Here is a 12,173-nt window from a genome sequence, read left to right on the forward strand (position 1 = left end):
TTTAAAAATCTGCCTTCAAGTTAATCACAAATAATCAGGTAGGTTTTGTAACCATCTACACCCCTGTTCGTTTTTTCTAAGAGCCAAAAGCTCTTGGATTTGTTTTTGGGTTTTGCAAACCCAGATTTCAGTCCCTGCAGCACTGCACAGACAAGGACTTTTCCCAGAGATGCAGAGGGTCTTGCTCAGGTCCCCCCAAAGCCCCTCTGGAGCAGAACTGTATGTGGTGTCTCCCAGCCACAAAGGGGAACTGCACAACACTTCATGTGAGTCCTTTGTTACCTCGGGGTAATGCAGGGCTCAGCAACCACCTGCCTTCCTCAGAGATCTGGCAATGAGAGGCTCCTCCACCATTCCCTTGGGACAGGTCTTCTCTGGCCCTTCCTTGGTCTCCAAACATTGTTGTGAAAAGCTGAGGGATGGGAGAGGCTCTTGGATGACTAGACCTTGCCCTTCTCAGATGAGGGCTCTTTAGTTTCTGGTCACCTTTGTAGGAACAATACCATGCTTCGAGAAACTTCTATAATCTCCTGGATGAGAGCGCCTTAAACTCAGGCAGATTTTATTGTACTTTCTATGAGGCAAATCCTTGTGTGCTGGTTTGGGGTGCCTTTGCTCAGAGACTCCTGTGGTCACTGTTCCCTCTGTGCTGAGCTAATGCTGGTTTCTGGGTGTTGGAAGAGACTTACTGCCAGCTTAAAAACTAGCTAATGCCTCCATGGGGTAGATGTGCTGCAGTAGTGAAAACATCTTTGCAAGGTCCTGTACTCCATGAATCACGCAGGGATCAGGGAATTCAAGGTTAGTCCTCATTGTAATCCCATTACCAGGTGACACTAATTTGGCTCTGCTGCAGGCTCCTTTCTCTTTCACTTTCTCCACAGCAGGTCAGGAGAGTGCTCTGCTCCTGTGGCAAGGGAGCAAAACCAGGAACAACCATTGAGTGTTCCCCCTCTGAAGAGACATCGTGGGTAACAGTCCAACCGAGAGGGAATTCACCCCTCAGACTGGGGAGACTGTGGAGAGACTGTGAAGCAGCTGTATCAGCTGTTGTAGAATGAGATATCAATCACTGGGTTTCTGTGTTGTTACTGAGAATATTGGCCGTTTACTGGTTGGTTTTCCATGGGGCGGTGTGTGATGCAGTGATGTGAGTGGATGTGAATCTCACCCACCCATGGAGTTGGGCTGGGAGTTCTCCTTTCCTTCACAGGGTCATTTCACGTGTCCAGATGCAAACTCCTGCCTGCCTGGCCAGGGTCCCAGGGCCAGTGGGATGATGGGTGGGGTGCCCCAACACAACTGTCAAAAGCTTTCACTATTTACATGTTTTAGCAAACAAAGGCATTGTTTATTGGCTACAAGTTACCTAGTTCTTGTATTCTGTCTTGTGTTGGTTAATCATTCTCTCACTTCCCATGCTGATTAGTCTGCATGCTCAGTCTTTCTTGTCCTTTGGGGTAGGGGGTTTCTTGAGTCTGTGGCTGTGAGTCGGTGGTCGCAATCTCCCCCCGCCAGAATTACCTTTTACACAGTCAGAGCTGATTCAGCGCAGTTGCTGAGTTGGCTTAATTAGTTTCTTCTTTATCTTGGGGGTTCTGCCAAATGTCCTTGTGGCCCACAAATTCCGCATTCCTTGTGCCCACTATCAGCGGCACATCCTTCTTCCCAAGCTTTGTCGACCTCCCCCTAGGTCCGAGATCGCTGAAACACGCCAAGCCCCAAACCTTAGCAGGGCAATTCCACCGACGAGTAGCTCGTCTTCCCAACACCTGGGCATCCCTCAGAGCCTGTTACCTGCCGTTACACGGATTAAATCTCCCTTCTTGCTGATCGGGCCTGAAAGCGCACAGAGAGCAGACACCGAAGAACATCCTGACTGTAAGGACATCTCCATGCCCCGCACGCTCTGCCGGTAGCGGCGGTGCGGACGGTGCGGTGCTGGCGGTGCGGTGCGGAAGGTGCGATCGGTGCTGGCAGTGCGGTGCTGGCGTTGCGGTGCGGTAGGTGCGAGCGGTGCAAGCCGGTGCGGTGCGGGCGGTGCTGGCGGTGCGGCCCCGCTCCGGGCCGGCAGCGGGCGCGCTCGGCCCCACGGCGGGGGCTGGCGGGGCCCGCGCGGACGTGGCCGCGGAAGTGGCTGGCGGGGCCGGGCCGTGCCACGCCGGGCCGGGCCGGGCCGTGCTGAGCCGTGCCGAGCCGTGCCACCTCCCCGTTCCCACCCGCATCCCCTGCTGGCGGCTGCCCGGCGGAGCCATGTCGCGGGGCGGCGGGAAGGGGCTGAGCCTAAAGGACAAGCTGGACGGGAACGAGCTGGACCTGAGCCTCTGCGACCTGAACGAGGTGCCGGTCCGGGAGCTGGTGAGTCCCCGGCGCGGCGGGGGTGGGGGCCGGCGCGGTCGCCGGGAAGGGGAGGCGCGGGGGAGACAGATGTGTTGCGGGGGTTGTGACCTGGCCTGCGGGTATTTAAAGCGACGGGGAAGGGGGTTCCGTGTCCCGCCGGGCCGGCAGCCGCTGTTCAGAGCTTATCCCGGGATAAGAACCGCCTTTGGACCCAGAGACCGATCCGGAGATGACGCGACCTCGGAGCAGCCGCGGGGGATGGACAGACTGATGCGGGAGAAACCGCAGAGGCCGAGGCATAACTACCGGGTGTCAGAGGGGCTCGGGTGAACCTCCGCGTTCATTTAGCGCTTTATTTCTCTTTCAGGCTGCTCTTCCAAAAGCTACTATCTTGGATTTGTCCTGTAACAACCTCATTTCCTTGCCGGTAAGATGCTTGAGAGCCTTTGTGGGGATGAGTCTGCTGGGAAATATTTGGAAAAGATAACTAGTGCTTCTTCAGAGGCTCACCAGGAGGTTTGGAACTGGTGCTTGTTCCCCAGTCCTGGGGTGGCTGAATGACTCTGTTGTCCGTGACGGGTCAGTGCTGGTGGTGGGTTTGGCTGAGGCAAGAGAGAGGAGAAGGTTGCACTGTGTGAAGATTGCAGTATCTTCCTGCCAGAGCATCCCCAGGTGAATACAGACCAGTTTCATCAGCAGTGGAGACTCGGGTTTGTTCCTATCATATTGCCATACATCACCTTGTTGTTCTGCCCTATCTGTCCCACCCCCATCTTCTGAGGAGAGTGGTTTTCCTCCATCACAGTCCCGTAGTAAGTTAGGAATTTGAGGCTGATGTGAGGTGCAGGCTGTGTCCACGTACTTGCCGCAGAGATTGCTCCGTAAAGGTGCTGACCAGCTTTCTTCTGGGTTTCTCTGGGTTTTAGTCAGACTTCTGCAGTTTGATGCATCTGGTGAAACTGGATTTGAGTAAAAACCGGCTTCAGCAGCTGCCCTTGGACTTTGGCCGCCTGGTCAATCTGCAGCACCTGGACCTTCTGAACAACCGTTTAGTCACCCTGCCAGTCAGCTTTGCACAGCTCAAGGTAAAACTGTTTGCTGGGCAGTTATGTAAAGCTTTGGGATGCAGCCCAGGGTCTTGTGATCCTGCTCAAGTTGATTTCTCTAGTAAAGCATCCATCCTGCTGACTACCCATTCCAAAATTCAGCTGGCTCTGCACGGCAGCTCGGTGAAAATTCTCTGTCTATTGAAAACGTCTCTGCTCATCTTCTGTACCTGTTTCATTCATCTGAAAAATAAGCAGTCCTTTGCTTCTGTTTTGGATCTCTTAAATAATTGAAAGACTGCTGTGCTCTTACAGCCTCCCCTTTGTCGTGCCTTTCTGCAGAACCTGAAGTGGTTGGATCTGAAGGACAATCCCCTGGATCCTGTCCTGGCTAAAGTGGCAGGAGACTGCCTGGATGAGAAGCAGTGTAAGCAGGCTGCTGTCAAGGTAAGGAATCTGCTTTTTTTCTTTAGTTTCATGGCTTTGTCAGTGGTCTTTCTTCCTCTTTTTGCTTAGCAAGCTGGGCAGCTGCTGCAGCAGTCTGAAGTTTCTTCAGGCATTGAGGTGCAGGTTCACTGCACTGACTCCACTGCTGCTGTGCCTGTGGAGAGCAAACACCTGGCTGAGGACGATTCTCCTCCATTGGTGGAGTTAAGAGAGGATTAAATGCTGGTTGCCAAGAAAATAGAGGCATAATCAGACATAATAATCCATGCCTAGGCTTATTGTACAAAAATCTCTGGAGAAGTTCTGGCAAACTATAGGCTCACATAAATAGAAATGTTCTGTGATCCCCTGTATCGTCCAGCACCAGTTTGCCATGTTTGTTTTTAATGGGAAAATCTCTTTCTTAATTGCAAAGACTCACACGGGAGGGTGTGAGCTCTTTCTCCTCAGAGTTGTGCCTGTAGGGGTGGGCAGGGTTGGGTGTCAGCCCCGGCTGACTGTCCTCAGCCACAATCCAGCCGTTCTGTTCTGAACTGACTGTGCCACGACCCCCCTGCAAAGCCCTCAGGTTGTTTTCTTGGACCTTGAAGGTACTGCAGCACATGAAAGCGATCCAGTCCGAGCAGGATCGACAGCGGCAACGGAAACTCCAAGCAGAGCGAGGTAGGCACAAAGAGCCCCCACATGCTGTCTGCTGAGGACTGCTCTTGGTCTCTCAAACACACCCAAACATACTGAAATCCATCTAGCAAATTGCCATCTAACAAATAATTCTAGCCATTCAAATCCTAAGGATTCAGGGAGCAGCAGATTAGAAGGGCTGGAGGGGGAAACATAGCAGGAGGTAACTATGTGATTTCTTGCCCAAATAACAGTTAGATCTCTAAATGGAATGTGATATAGGTTACCTATTAAAATATGAAAGAAAAGCATAGGATTTACTTTAAGGGAAGTCTAATTCTGAGGGAGCAAAATGCAAGGTTTGTAATACTAAATAAAATGATAAAAAAAGAGGATAGTTATTTAACTGGTTTCTTCATTCCAATCGGGATCAGATGAGCAGGTAATAAGGAAGATGGCAATGACAACCCTTTAGATAAAAGGAAAAAACTTCCTGTTAATCCCCAGAAATGGAGAAGAAGCGTGAAGCAGAACAGCGAGCAAAGGAGGCTCAAGAGAGGGAACTGCGAAAGCGAGAGAAGGCGGAGGAGAAGGAACGCAGAAGGCGGGAATATGATGCTCAAAAAGCTGCAAAACAGGAGATGGAGAAGAAAACTAAAAAAGAAACGGTGCAGACCCGAAGTAAGTAGTTTCAGTTTTGGGTAGGATTGCATCAGATTTCATCTTTGTCAGCTCAGGTACTGGGAGAGGGTGGGAGTGAGCAGGGGGGAACCTGTAGGAGTTCTGATAAACTCTTGCTGCTGTGCCCTTTTCCTCTTTGCCTGTGTTCCCATGAACTGTGGAGCTACAAGATTCAAGAAGTTCTCCAGCTGTTCCTAATGAGAACTTCCCTCCACTCATTTCAAGTGTACTGAACTACACGTGCAAAACCAGATCTTGTGCAACAGAGGTGCTTTACACCCTCCTCACTGCTGCCCACGAAACTAAATCTGAAACTTTTCATCACAAACAGTTAAATCCTGCACATCTACCTATTTACCAGAGCTAAGTAATGAAGATTCATGACAAAAGCCAACTGCAGCAGAGGCTGAAGTGTCTTGCCTGAGCAGTTTGTTTCCAAATGCAGACTGTTAAAGATACTCGATTAATTCCTCATGTTCTGTCCTGTCCGTGTTCTCATTACAGAGCCTGCCTCCAGCTCCCGTCCCCCTCAGCCCCCCCGGCACAAGCCCTCGTGGTCACGGTCGGTGCTGAGGGTCCTGCTCTTCGTGCTGTTCTGCATCCTGTGTGCCCTGGCCGCCTGCAAGCTGACGGAGCTGCAGCGTCAGCCCCTGTGCGTCAGCGTGAACACCCTCTACGAGGACGTGGTGGCTGCCCTGCAGAACCACAAAACCCTGCAAAACATGCTACAGCACAACTCGCAGCAGTGATTGTCCTGGACGGGCACTTGCTTCGTCAGCATCTCCTTCCACCATCTACGCAGCCAGAATTCCTATGGAATTGTGTTCTGATGAAACTGCTTTGAACCAGTCAGCGTTGGTTTGCTGGTCCACTCCACAGAGCAGAGTTATTGTTCAGATCATCTTTGCTGTGCATGTTTTGCAGTTGGCCTGTAACTCCCATTTTTTGCGCACGTTAAACCTAAACTTGTTACCACTTCTCACCTCCTAAGTGGTGGAGTTCACCAGGATTGTGAGGTACAGGAAGCTGCCAGTCTATAGGAGTGGGAAAAACCAGCCCTCCCCTTGCCTGGGTAGCTGTAGCTCAGAGCTGGAGGTGGAAGGTTTTTAATACATATCCATTCCTTGCTCTCATTTCTGTTTGTGCTAAAATTGGTGATATGGCTGTATGGGAATAACACACTAAGGCCCACTCCAGGACCAATTACAGGCGTGTAGGATGGCTGTGCATCCGTATGTTGGAGCGAAGAGGCTGATGTGCTACTGAAAGGAGCTGATAATTTTCAATACAACAGTTTTCACAGCAATTTGCCTGAACTGGATGTTTATGTTGTTAACGCGGTTTTAGTTTTAATTAGGTCCTTTAGGAACAGCCAGTACATAGGGGAATGACTCCTGCCTGCTGTATCCACGGTAGCAGCACTGGGTGGCACTGTGGGAGCACTGGAAAGGAACTAGCCTTGGGGCTGAGGGAAGACCGGGAAGTTTTGTGGCTTGCACCTGGAGAAGAAAACTCTCCTCTGCAAAGTCCTATTAATCATTTATAATTTCCCCTAGAAAGTATTTTAAGATTAACTAATTTTAAATTTTCCTTATAAAAAAACCGGAACAGAAGTTTGTCATATCCTTAAGGGCTTTGTGAGTACTAAAACAAAGTTAGGATTCAGAGTATCCATGGTACAGACTCCAGAGACACCCTACACTTCTCCCCAGAGTCGCTCCCTCTTCTCATAATAATCACTGGAATAATCACTGCCAAGAGCAGTGTCATGGGGAGATCATCTGTAGCAGTTCACACCAAGGTCACCACCGAAACCTTCACCTTTCTGTAACCTGATGATAAGGCTGTGGTTCCGTGACTGTCACACACGATGGAGCAGCAGCACGAGTATCAGATAAAAGGAAGGAAGTGCTGCCTCTGCCTTATCAGGGTGTATGTTTCCAAACCTTCCTTCAAACAGCTTTAAGCTTTGCTTTTGGTGTCTAACTCATCCTGTTCTTTATAAGATCCTTGCTCCCTATGCAGAAACGTTCAGGAAAACGACAAACAACATCCAAAGCAGCATTTTCCCCCCTGCAGCAATTCCTGCCAGCGGCTGGGAGGGCTCAATTGTGCCATCCAGGCAAGTGCTGCATAGGTTGGCAAATGCTGGGCTAATACAATTTATTGATTCAGGTCAGCAGCGCTGCTGGCCAGGCCAGGGCTTCTGCTGGATGCCAGGAGCGATCATGGCAGGTGGGGGTTTTCCACCGGAGGCAGCGCAGTTCCAAAGAGTTACCTTCCACACCTCGGATGCAGTTTAATTCTCTCAGCACTCATCTCGGTAAGTGCTGCTGTGACAAAAGCCCTCAACTGTCCTTGTGTGCACACAAGTGCTAATGGCTGCATGGACAGGCCCTGTCCCCAATCTAATTAAAAGGAAGCTTTTTCTGCCAACTGTTTAGACCTCGTAATTCCAATGCATATAATCAGATTTCGAGACCCTCTCTAGATTAAGCTGTCTGGAGACTGAATCAGGGCAGTCTAAATTTATGTCTGAAAATTAGTCTTACTCATTCCCATCTGCCACAGCGGAACACAGAGTCTTTTTTTTGAGGTAAAGTTCTTCCACCTCGCTAGAGCAGGTGCGGGGGGGGCAGCTCCATGTTGCTTTAGCATCAAAATTTGTCCCAGAGAAGACAGAAGGTAACTCCTTGCAGTTCAGGAGAGCAGCAGGAGGCATTCCTTTCAACAGAGGACATACCTGTCTATATGCAAGACAACCCATTAAGAAGCAAAGATTATTCAAAATTATTTATTTTATAGAAAGACAAAGAACATCAGTACTACGAACTGTGTGCAATTCATGCTCTTGGGGAAGATGTTTACCATTTTCCTTGTATAAACTCCAGCCATTCAGCAACTTTATCCAACTTTTTTCCTACAATAAAATCTAAAGGTGCTTCAAGTCTTTAAACGAGGATCAAGGACTTATCTAAGCACTTCTTCACAGAAGAAAACCGAACAATTCAACCACTGAACAGTTCAACCAGTCAAACAGTAAAACCCTTATTCCCTGGAGCTACCCAGTGAAATCCAGACAGAGGTCAGGATTGTGGGAAGTCATCTGCAGATAGATGCGTCGGGACAGCTCCGGCCCAATCCGCCGGGAGGTGGCTGTCACACCCTCACCACGGTGCACTGGGATATTGGCCAGCATGTTCTCCCGCTCCTGGTCCGAGGAGCATTTCCTATAGGCCTAAAGGCAATGCAGAGGAACAACTCTCACCAATGGCTCAAAAAACCAGTCAAAGCCATGCACCTGTGACTGCTCTGCCCTTCCACAGTGTCCGCTCGGTTTTTCACCTGGTCCCTCCCCAGTCCCATCCGTGACCTTGGAGAGCAGAACCAGCGCTTCTCCCTCGGTGGTCTGCTCTGGGAAGCCAAAGCAGTGGATGCCAAGGAATCAGTTCCTTCACTAACTTAGTGGACTGCTCATACAGAATCACTGTACCTAATTTAATACCCATTAAAGGATTTCTTCCACCCCTTACATCAGCTGGCTGCCTGCACACAGTGCCAGGTATTCCCGAGGCATCCTCACCTGGATCAGAAGCTGAGGAGAAGGGTAGGCAGACACGATAGCCTCAGCCATCGCAGGGCTGACCCGGTTAAACTGCTCTATCTGCCTGGTCCAAACTTTCAAGAGACCCTTTCCAGAATGATCCACCTTCACCCCTCCACACCAACGCTTCTCCAGGTAGAAAGGGAAGCCTGTATCCTCTCGTTCTCGCCTAGGGAGAACAAGGAATGAGGAAGCAAATGAGACAATGAAGAAAATTCTGTCCCTGTGTCTGTAGTCACAGAGCCAGAGCACTGTCCCTCACTTGTGCTGTTAGAGAGACTGCTGACATCAAAAGAAATGTTGACCATTTGACCCTATTTGCTTTATATTCATTACCAATTTCTTTAAGTCTCAGATCGCTATAGAAAAAAAAAAGCAACCCTGACACAAGCCAACACACAGAAAAAATGGTAAACAAGAATTCACCCTCTGGCTGTCAACCATAACACTTTCACATGTAATTTTTAACAACATCTCGTCTCCTCTCATGGCTGACATGGAAAATCCAGCAGCTACTGTGAAAGGAATGCCAGGATTGGGTGAGACTGCATGAGATGGCTTTCTGAGCTATTGCTATGTAACACACTGCTGTCCTTCCTTAACAGAAACAGCAAAGTGGTTCATTCTCAGGCACATCTCTCTTGGTTATGCACTGTAGAAGAAAAGCTGGTGCTGTAAGAGCCCAGCCCTACTTGCATTCCCTTCTCACTCCAAAAATCTGCCTTAGAACAAGAGCTTTACTCGATGTCAAGACTCCAGTGTGAAACTTGAGGGTGCTGAGGCACTGGAGCAAGTTGCCCAGAGAAGCTGTGGATGCCCCATCCCTGGAAGCATTCCAGGCCAGGCTGGGTGGAGCTCTGAGCAACCTGGTCCAGTGGGAGGTGTCTCTGCCCACAGCAGTGGGTTAGACTGGATGATCAGGGTCTGTCCTCACCTCTCCAAGGGCAGAACATCAGTTTCAAGAAAAGTCCTGTGTTGAGGGAGCTGCATTAGCAGCTGCTCTATGTTGCCTGCTCTTTTAAAAAACCATTATACACTGTGTTGTACCTGCTATTCCCTCCCAGTAACTGAAAGTGCAGCCTCTCCAAACGAGGACCAAACCTCCTCTGCTTACTCACTTGAATGGTGCCTCAGCCACAGCTTTTGTGAACATAGTGGCGTATTCCCCCAGCTCCTCACAGCTCTCAAAACAGCTGACCTGGACTTGCGTGCTCAGCTGCAGATCCACCAGGGCCTGTATCACCATTGGAAACAACAAAGGAGACAATCAGTCTCGTCACATCAAACCCCACTTTCGTCTGAAACAGAAAAGGGTCGCAAAGATCTCGCTGTAGAACAAGAACAGCTGCCCTCTCCTCATTTTGGGAACAGCTAATTTACAGCACTGAAGTATTTAGGGGCAGTCTGTCTCTGCCAGGTAGTATCAGTTCAGTGTCCTCTGAGCTGCCACACTCTTGTTACACACAGGCCACCACGGATGGGCTTTGCCAACTGCATCCTCCCATCCAAGAAATGGTGACGAGGTCAAATGTTCAAACACTGACAGACAACAGACGATGGCTGCGTATCTGTTTTAAAAGGTACTCACTTCTTCCACGTCCATTCTGGTTAACTCCAGGCCAGAATTCTTAATTTTCTTTTTTCTCCCTTTTCTCTGTTCCTCTTGGTTCCCATGTGCTGCTGCCTGTTGCAGTCTCTGTTTTGACTGAACTCTGAGGGACCTAAAAAGAGTAAAGTAACACCAGGGTGAGAGGCTGGATGGGCCTTTGCTTCTGTTTTCGTATGACAGTAGAGCAGTTCTGGGTGGGAATACCACTTATACTTCAGTCTTTGCTAGTAGGAATTTACGTAAACACCTATGGCATTTTTTCAAGGCCAGAGAAAAACATAGAAATGTTTGGAGGGAAAGAAGTTTGACCTGAAATAATTTTCTACTCCAACTACTGCCAGAGCCAGAATTTTCCCAGGTAGTTTCTTCATCACATGAGCTACATAGCTCTGCAGGCTCATCTTCTGCCCTTCTGTGCAGCTGTCAGCATTCTGCAAATATGAATGGGGAAAAAAAGGGGTTAAACCATTCTGTGGTACACATGGAAGCACAGCAAACTATGGCTTTGGTTCTGGGTTTGCAGATGAGCCTGTTCACACGTGCCCTTCAGGGTAAGCAGGCAATCCTTGACCCCGTGTACAGTTATAGCAGAAATTTAAAAAATCACACTTGATGGAGCAATGTTACCTCTTAGGGACGTATTAAAATTTTTAACTAGAAAAGTTTGTCAGAACTTTACATTATACAACCCAGTGGTTTTGATCCATTAATGGCTCAAAACCCCAGATTTCTGTTTTACTGAAACCCTGCATTCATCCCACACGTAAGGTTTCGTCCCACACTGAAACATTCCTGCCACAAAAAGGGATGACAAAACACCAGTTTTGCATCAAGGCATGTACAGGAGGACAAAAGTCATAAGCACTCTCACTTGTTTGTAGCTCTGAGCCATGGACAAAAACTCCCCCAAGCCAAGCAGAACCAGGACATTTGGTTCTTCTGTCCATTCTTCTCCTCCTCCCATCTGTTCAGATATGAAAACAAACAGTCAGGCCAACAGTCTGTTTAGAATTCACTCAGACTCCCACTCAGAGCTCTGAGCAGGGAGTTCTAGGGGGTGTTTGTGTTGCTAAATACAATTGCGAGCGAGTGCAAATAACAGACGGAGAAAAAGGCAAAAACATCAAGATTTTCCTTACACACCTGAGACGACACAGTCTCTCTCCTCCAGGTGATACTGCAGGGAACAGCCTGGTTCTCAACCACACAGGAATAATTGGCAGCCTCCAAAGCTCTAAGGATCTGCTCACCACCTTCTACCTGTAAGAGGGCTGAAATCGGCACACGGGTCAGGCCTCCAGAGAGGAGACAGTCAGTGCAAAGCAGGTGCAGGCTGTCAGGACAGTTACCTGGATCCAGCACCGCTGTTATGTACTTCTGGCACTCTCCCGGCCGCTGAGCTTTCAGCGCCTTAGCAAGGGCTCTCCTCCTCTCTTTCTCCTCCTCCTGCAGCCTCCTCTTCGCCTCTCGCTCCTTCCTCCTCTCCCATGCAGCCTGGCAGACTGCCTCCCTTTCCCTCTGACTATACCGCCGCTTCACGGGAGGGAGGGACGCTTCTGTGCTTGCCAGGGGGCTACTGGGCTTGTCCGAGCCGACCGGCAGCGCGGGTCCCTCAGCATCGCATGTGGCGTTTTCACCGCCACAACACCCTCCTCCAGGCGGCTCCGGGTCCTCCTCCTCCTCGCTGCTCACCAGCACAACTTCGCGGTCGGCAGGCGGGGGCCGCGGGAGGCTCGGCTCGGGGGCCTGCAGCAGGGAGCACAGGCTGGGCAGCTCGTCCTCGCTGCCGCTCTCAGAGCGCGGCTCCGCCATCGCCTCCCTTCCC

The 12,173-nt window shown here is 49.9% G+C and overlaps 2 protein-coding genes across 3 annotated transcripts; one reads left to right on the forward strand and one right to left on the reverse strand.

The window, feature by feature from the left end:
• The first annotated feature begins 2,116 nt into the window (after positions 1-2,116).
• LRRC59 (leucine rich repeat containing 59) lies at positions 2,117-6,441 on the forward strand. Of its 2 annotated transcripts, XM_050319328.1 has the most exons (7): positions 2,117-2,358; positions 2,708-2,767; positions 3,267-3,425; positions 3,729-3,833; positions 4,424-4,496; positions 4,962-5,135; positions 5,640-6,441. In XM_050319328.1, exons 1-7 carry the CDS (start codon positions 2,254-2,256, stop codon positions 5,882-5,884), a joined length of 921 nt encoding a protein of 306 aa, XP_050175285.1. In that variant the 5' UTR covers positions 2,117-2,253; the 3' UTR covers positions 5,885-6,441. The 2 variants fall into 2 exon arrangements, with proteins under 2 accessions (XP_050175285.1, XP_050175286.1); XM_050319329.1 differs by lacking the exon at positions 2,117-2,358 and having other exon boundaries at positions 2,712-2,767; positions 3,271-3,425.
• A 1,443-nt stretch (positions 6,442-7,884) lies between these two features.
• Positions 7,885-12,160, reverse strand: EME1 (essential meiotic structure-specific endonuclease 1). Its single transcript, XM_050319327.1, has 8 exons — positions 11,698-12,160; positions 11,492-11,619; positions 11,220-11,312; positions 10,658-10,779; positions 10,328-10,460; positions 9,858-9,973; positions 8,719-8,908; positions 7,885-8,373 (listed from the first exon to the last, which is right to left on the reverse strand). Exons 1-8 carry the CDS (start codon positions 12,158-12,160, stop codon positions 8,197-8,199), a joined length of 1,422 nt encoding a protein of 473 aa, XP_050175284.1. The 3' UTR covers positions 7,885-8,196.
• Positions 12,161-12,173: the final 13 nt, after the last annotated feature.

This window comes from Myiozetetes cayanensis, unplaced genomic scaffold, assembly GCF_022539395.1.
Source record: "Myiozetetes cayanensis isolate MyiCay16 unplaced genomic scaffold, myiCay2020 scf22, whole genome shotgun sequence".
Taxonomy (NCBI): domain Eukaryota; kingdom Metazoa; phylum Chordata; class Aves; order Passeriformes; family Tyrannidae; genus Myiozetetes; species Myiozetetes cayanensis.

Coding starts and splice junctions, on each gene's coding strand:
- LRRC59 (XM_050319328.1), top strand. CDS start 2,254: ATGTCGCGGGGCGGCGGGAAGGGGCTGAGCCTAAAGGACAAGCTGGAC. Junction 4,497..4,961: donor GAAACTCCAAGCAGAGCGAG/GTAGGCACAAAG, acceptor GTTAATCCCCAG/AAATGGAGAAGAAGCGTGAA. Junction 5,136..5,639: donor AGAAACGGTGCAGACCCGAA/GTAAGTAGTTTC, acceptor TTCTCATTACAG/AGCCTGCCTCCAGCTCCCGT.
- EME1 (XM_050319327.1), bottom strand. CDS start 12,160: ATGGCGGAGCCGCGCTCTGAGAGCGGCAGCGAGGACGAGCTGCCCAGC. Junction 11,620..11,697: donor AACAGCGGTGCTGGATCCAG/GTAACTGTCCTG, acceptor TGCCGATTTCAG/CCCTCTTACAGGTAGAAGGT. Junction 9,974..10,327: donor CCAGAATGGACGTGGAAGAA/GTGAGTACCTTT, acceptor ATGGTGATACAG/GCCCTGGTGGATCTGCAGCT.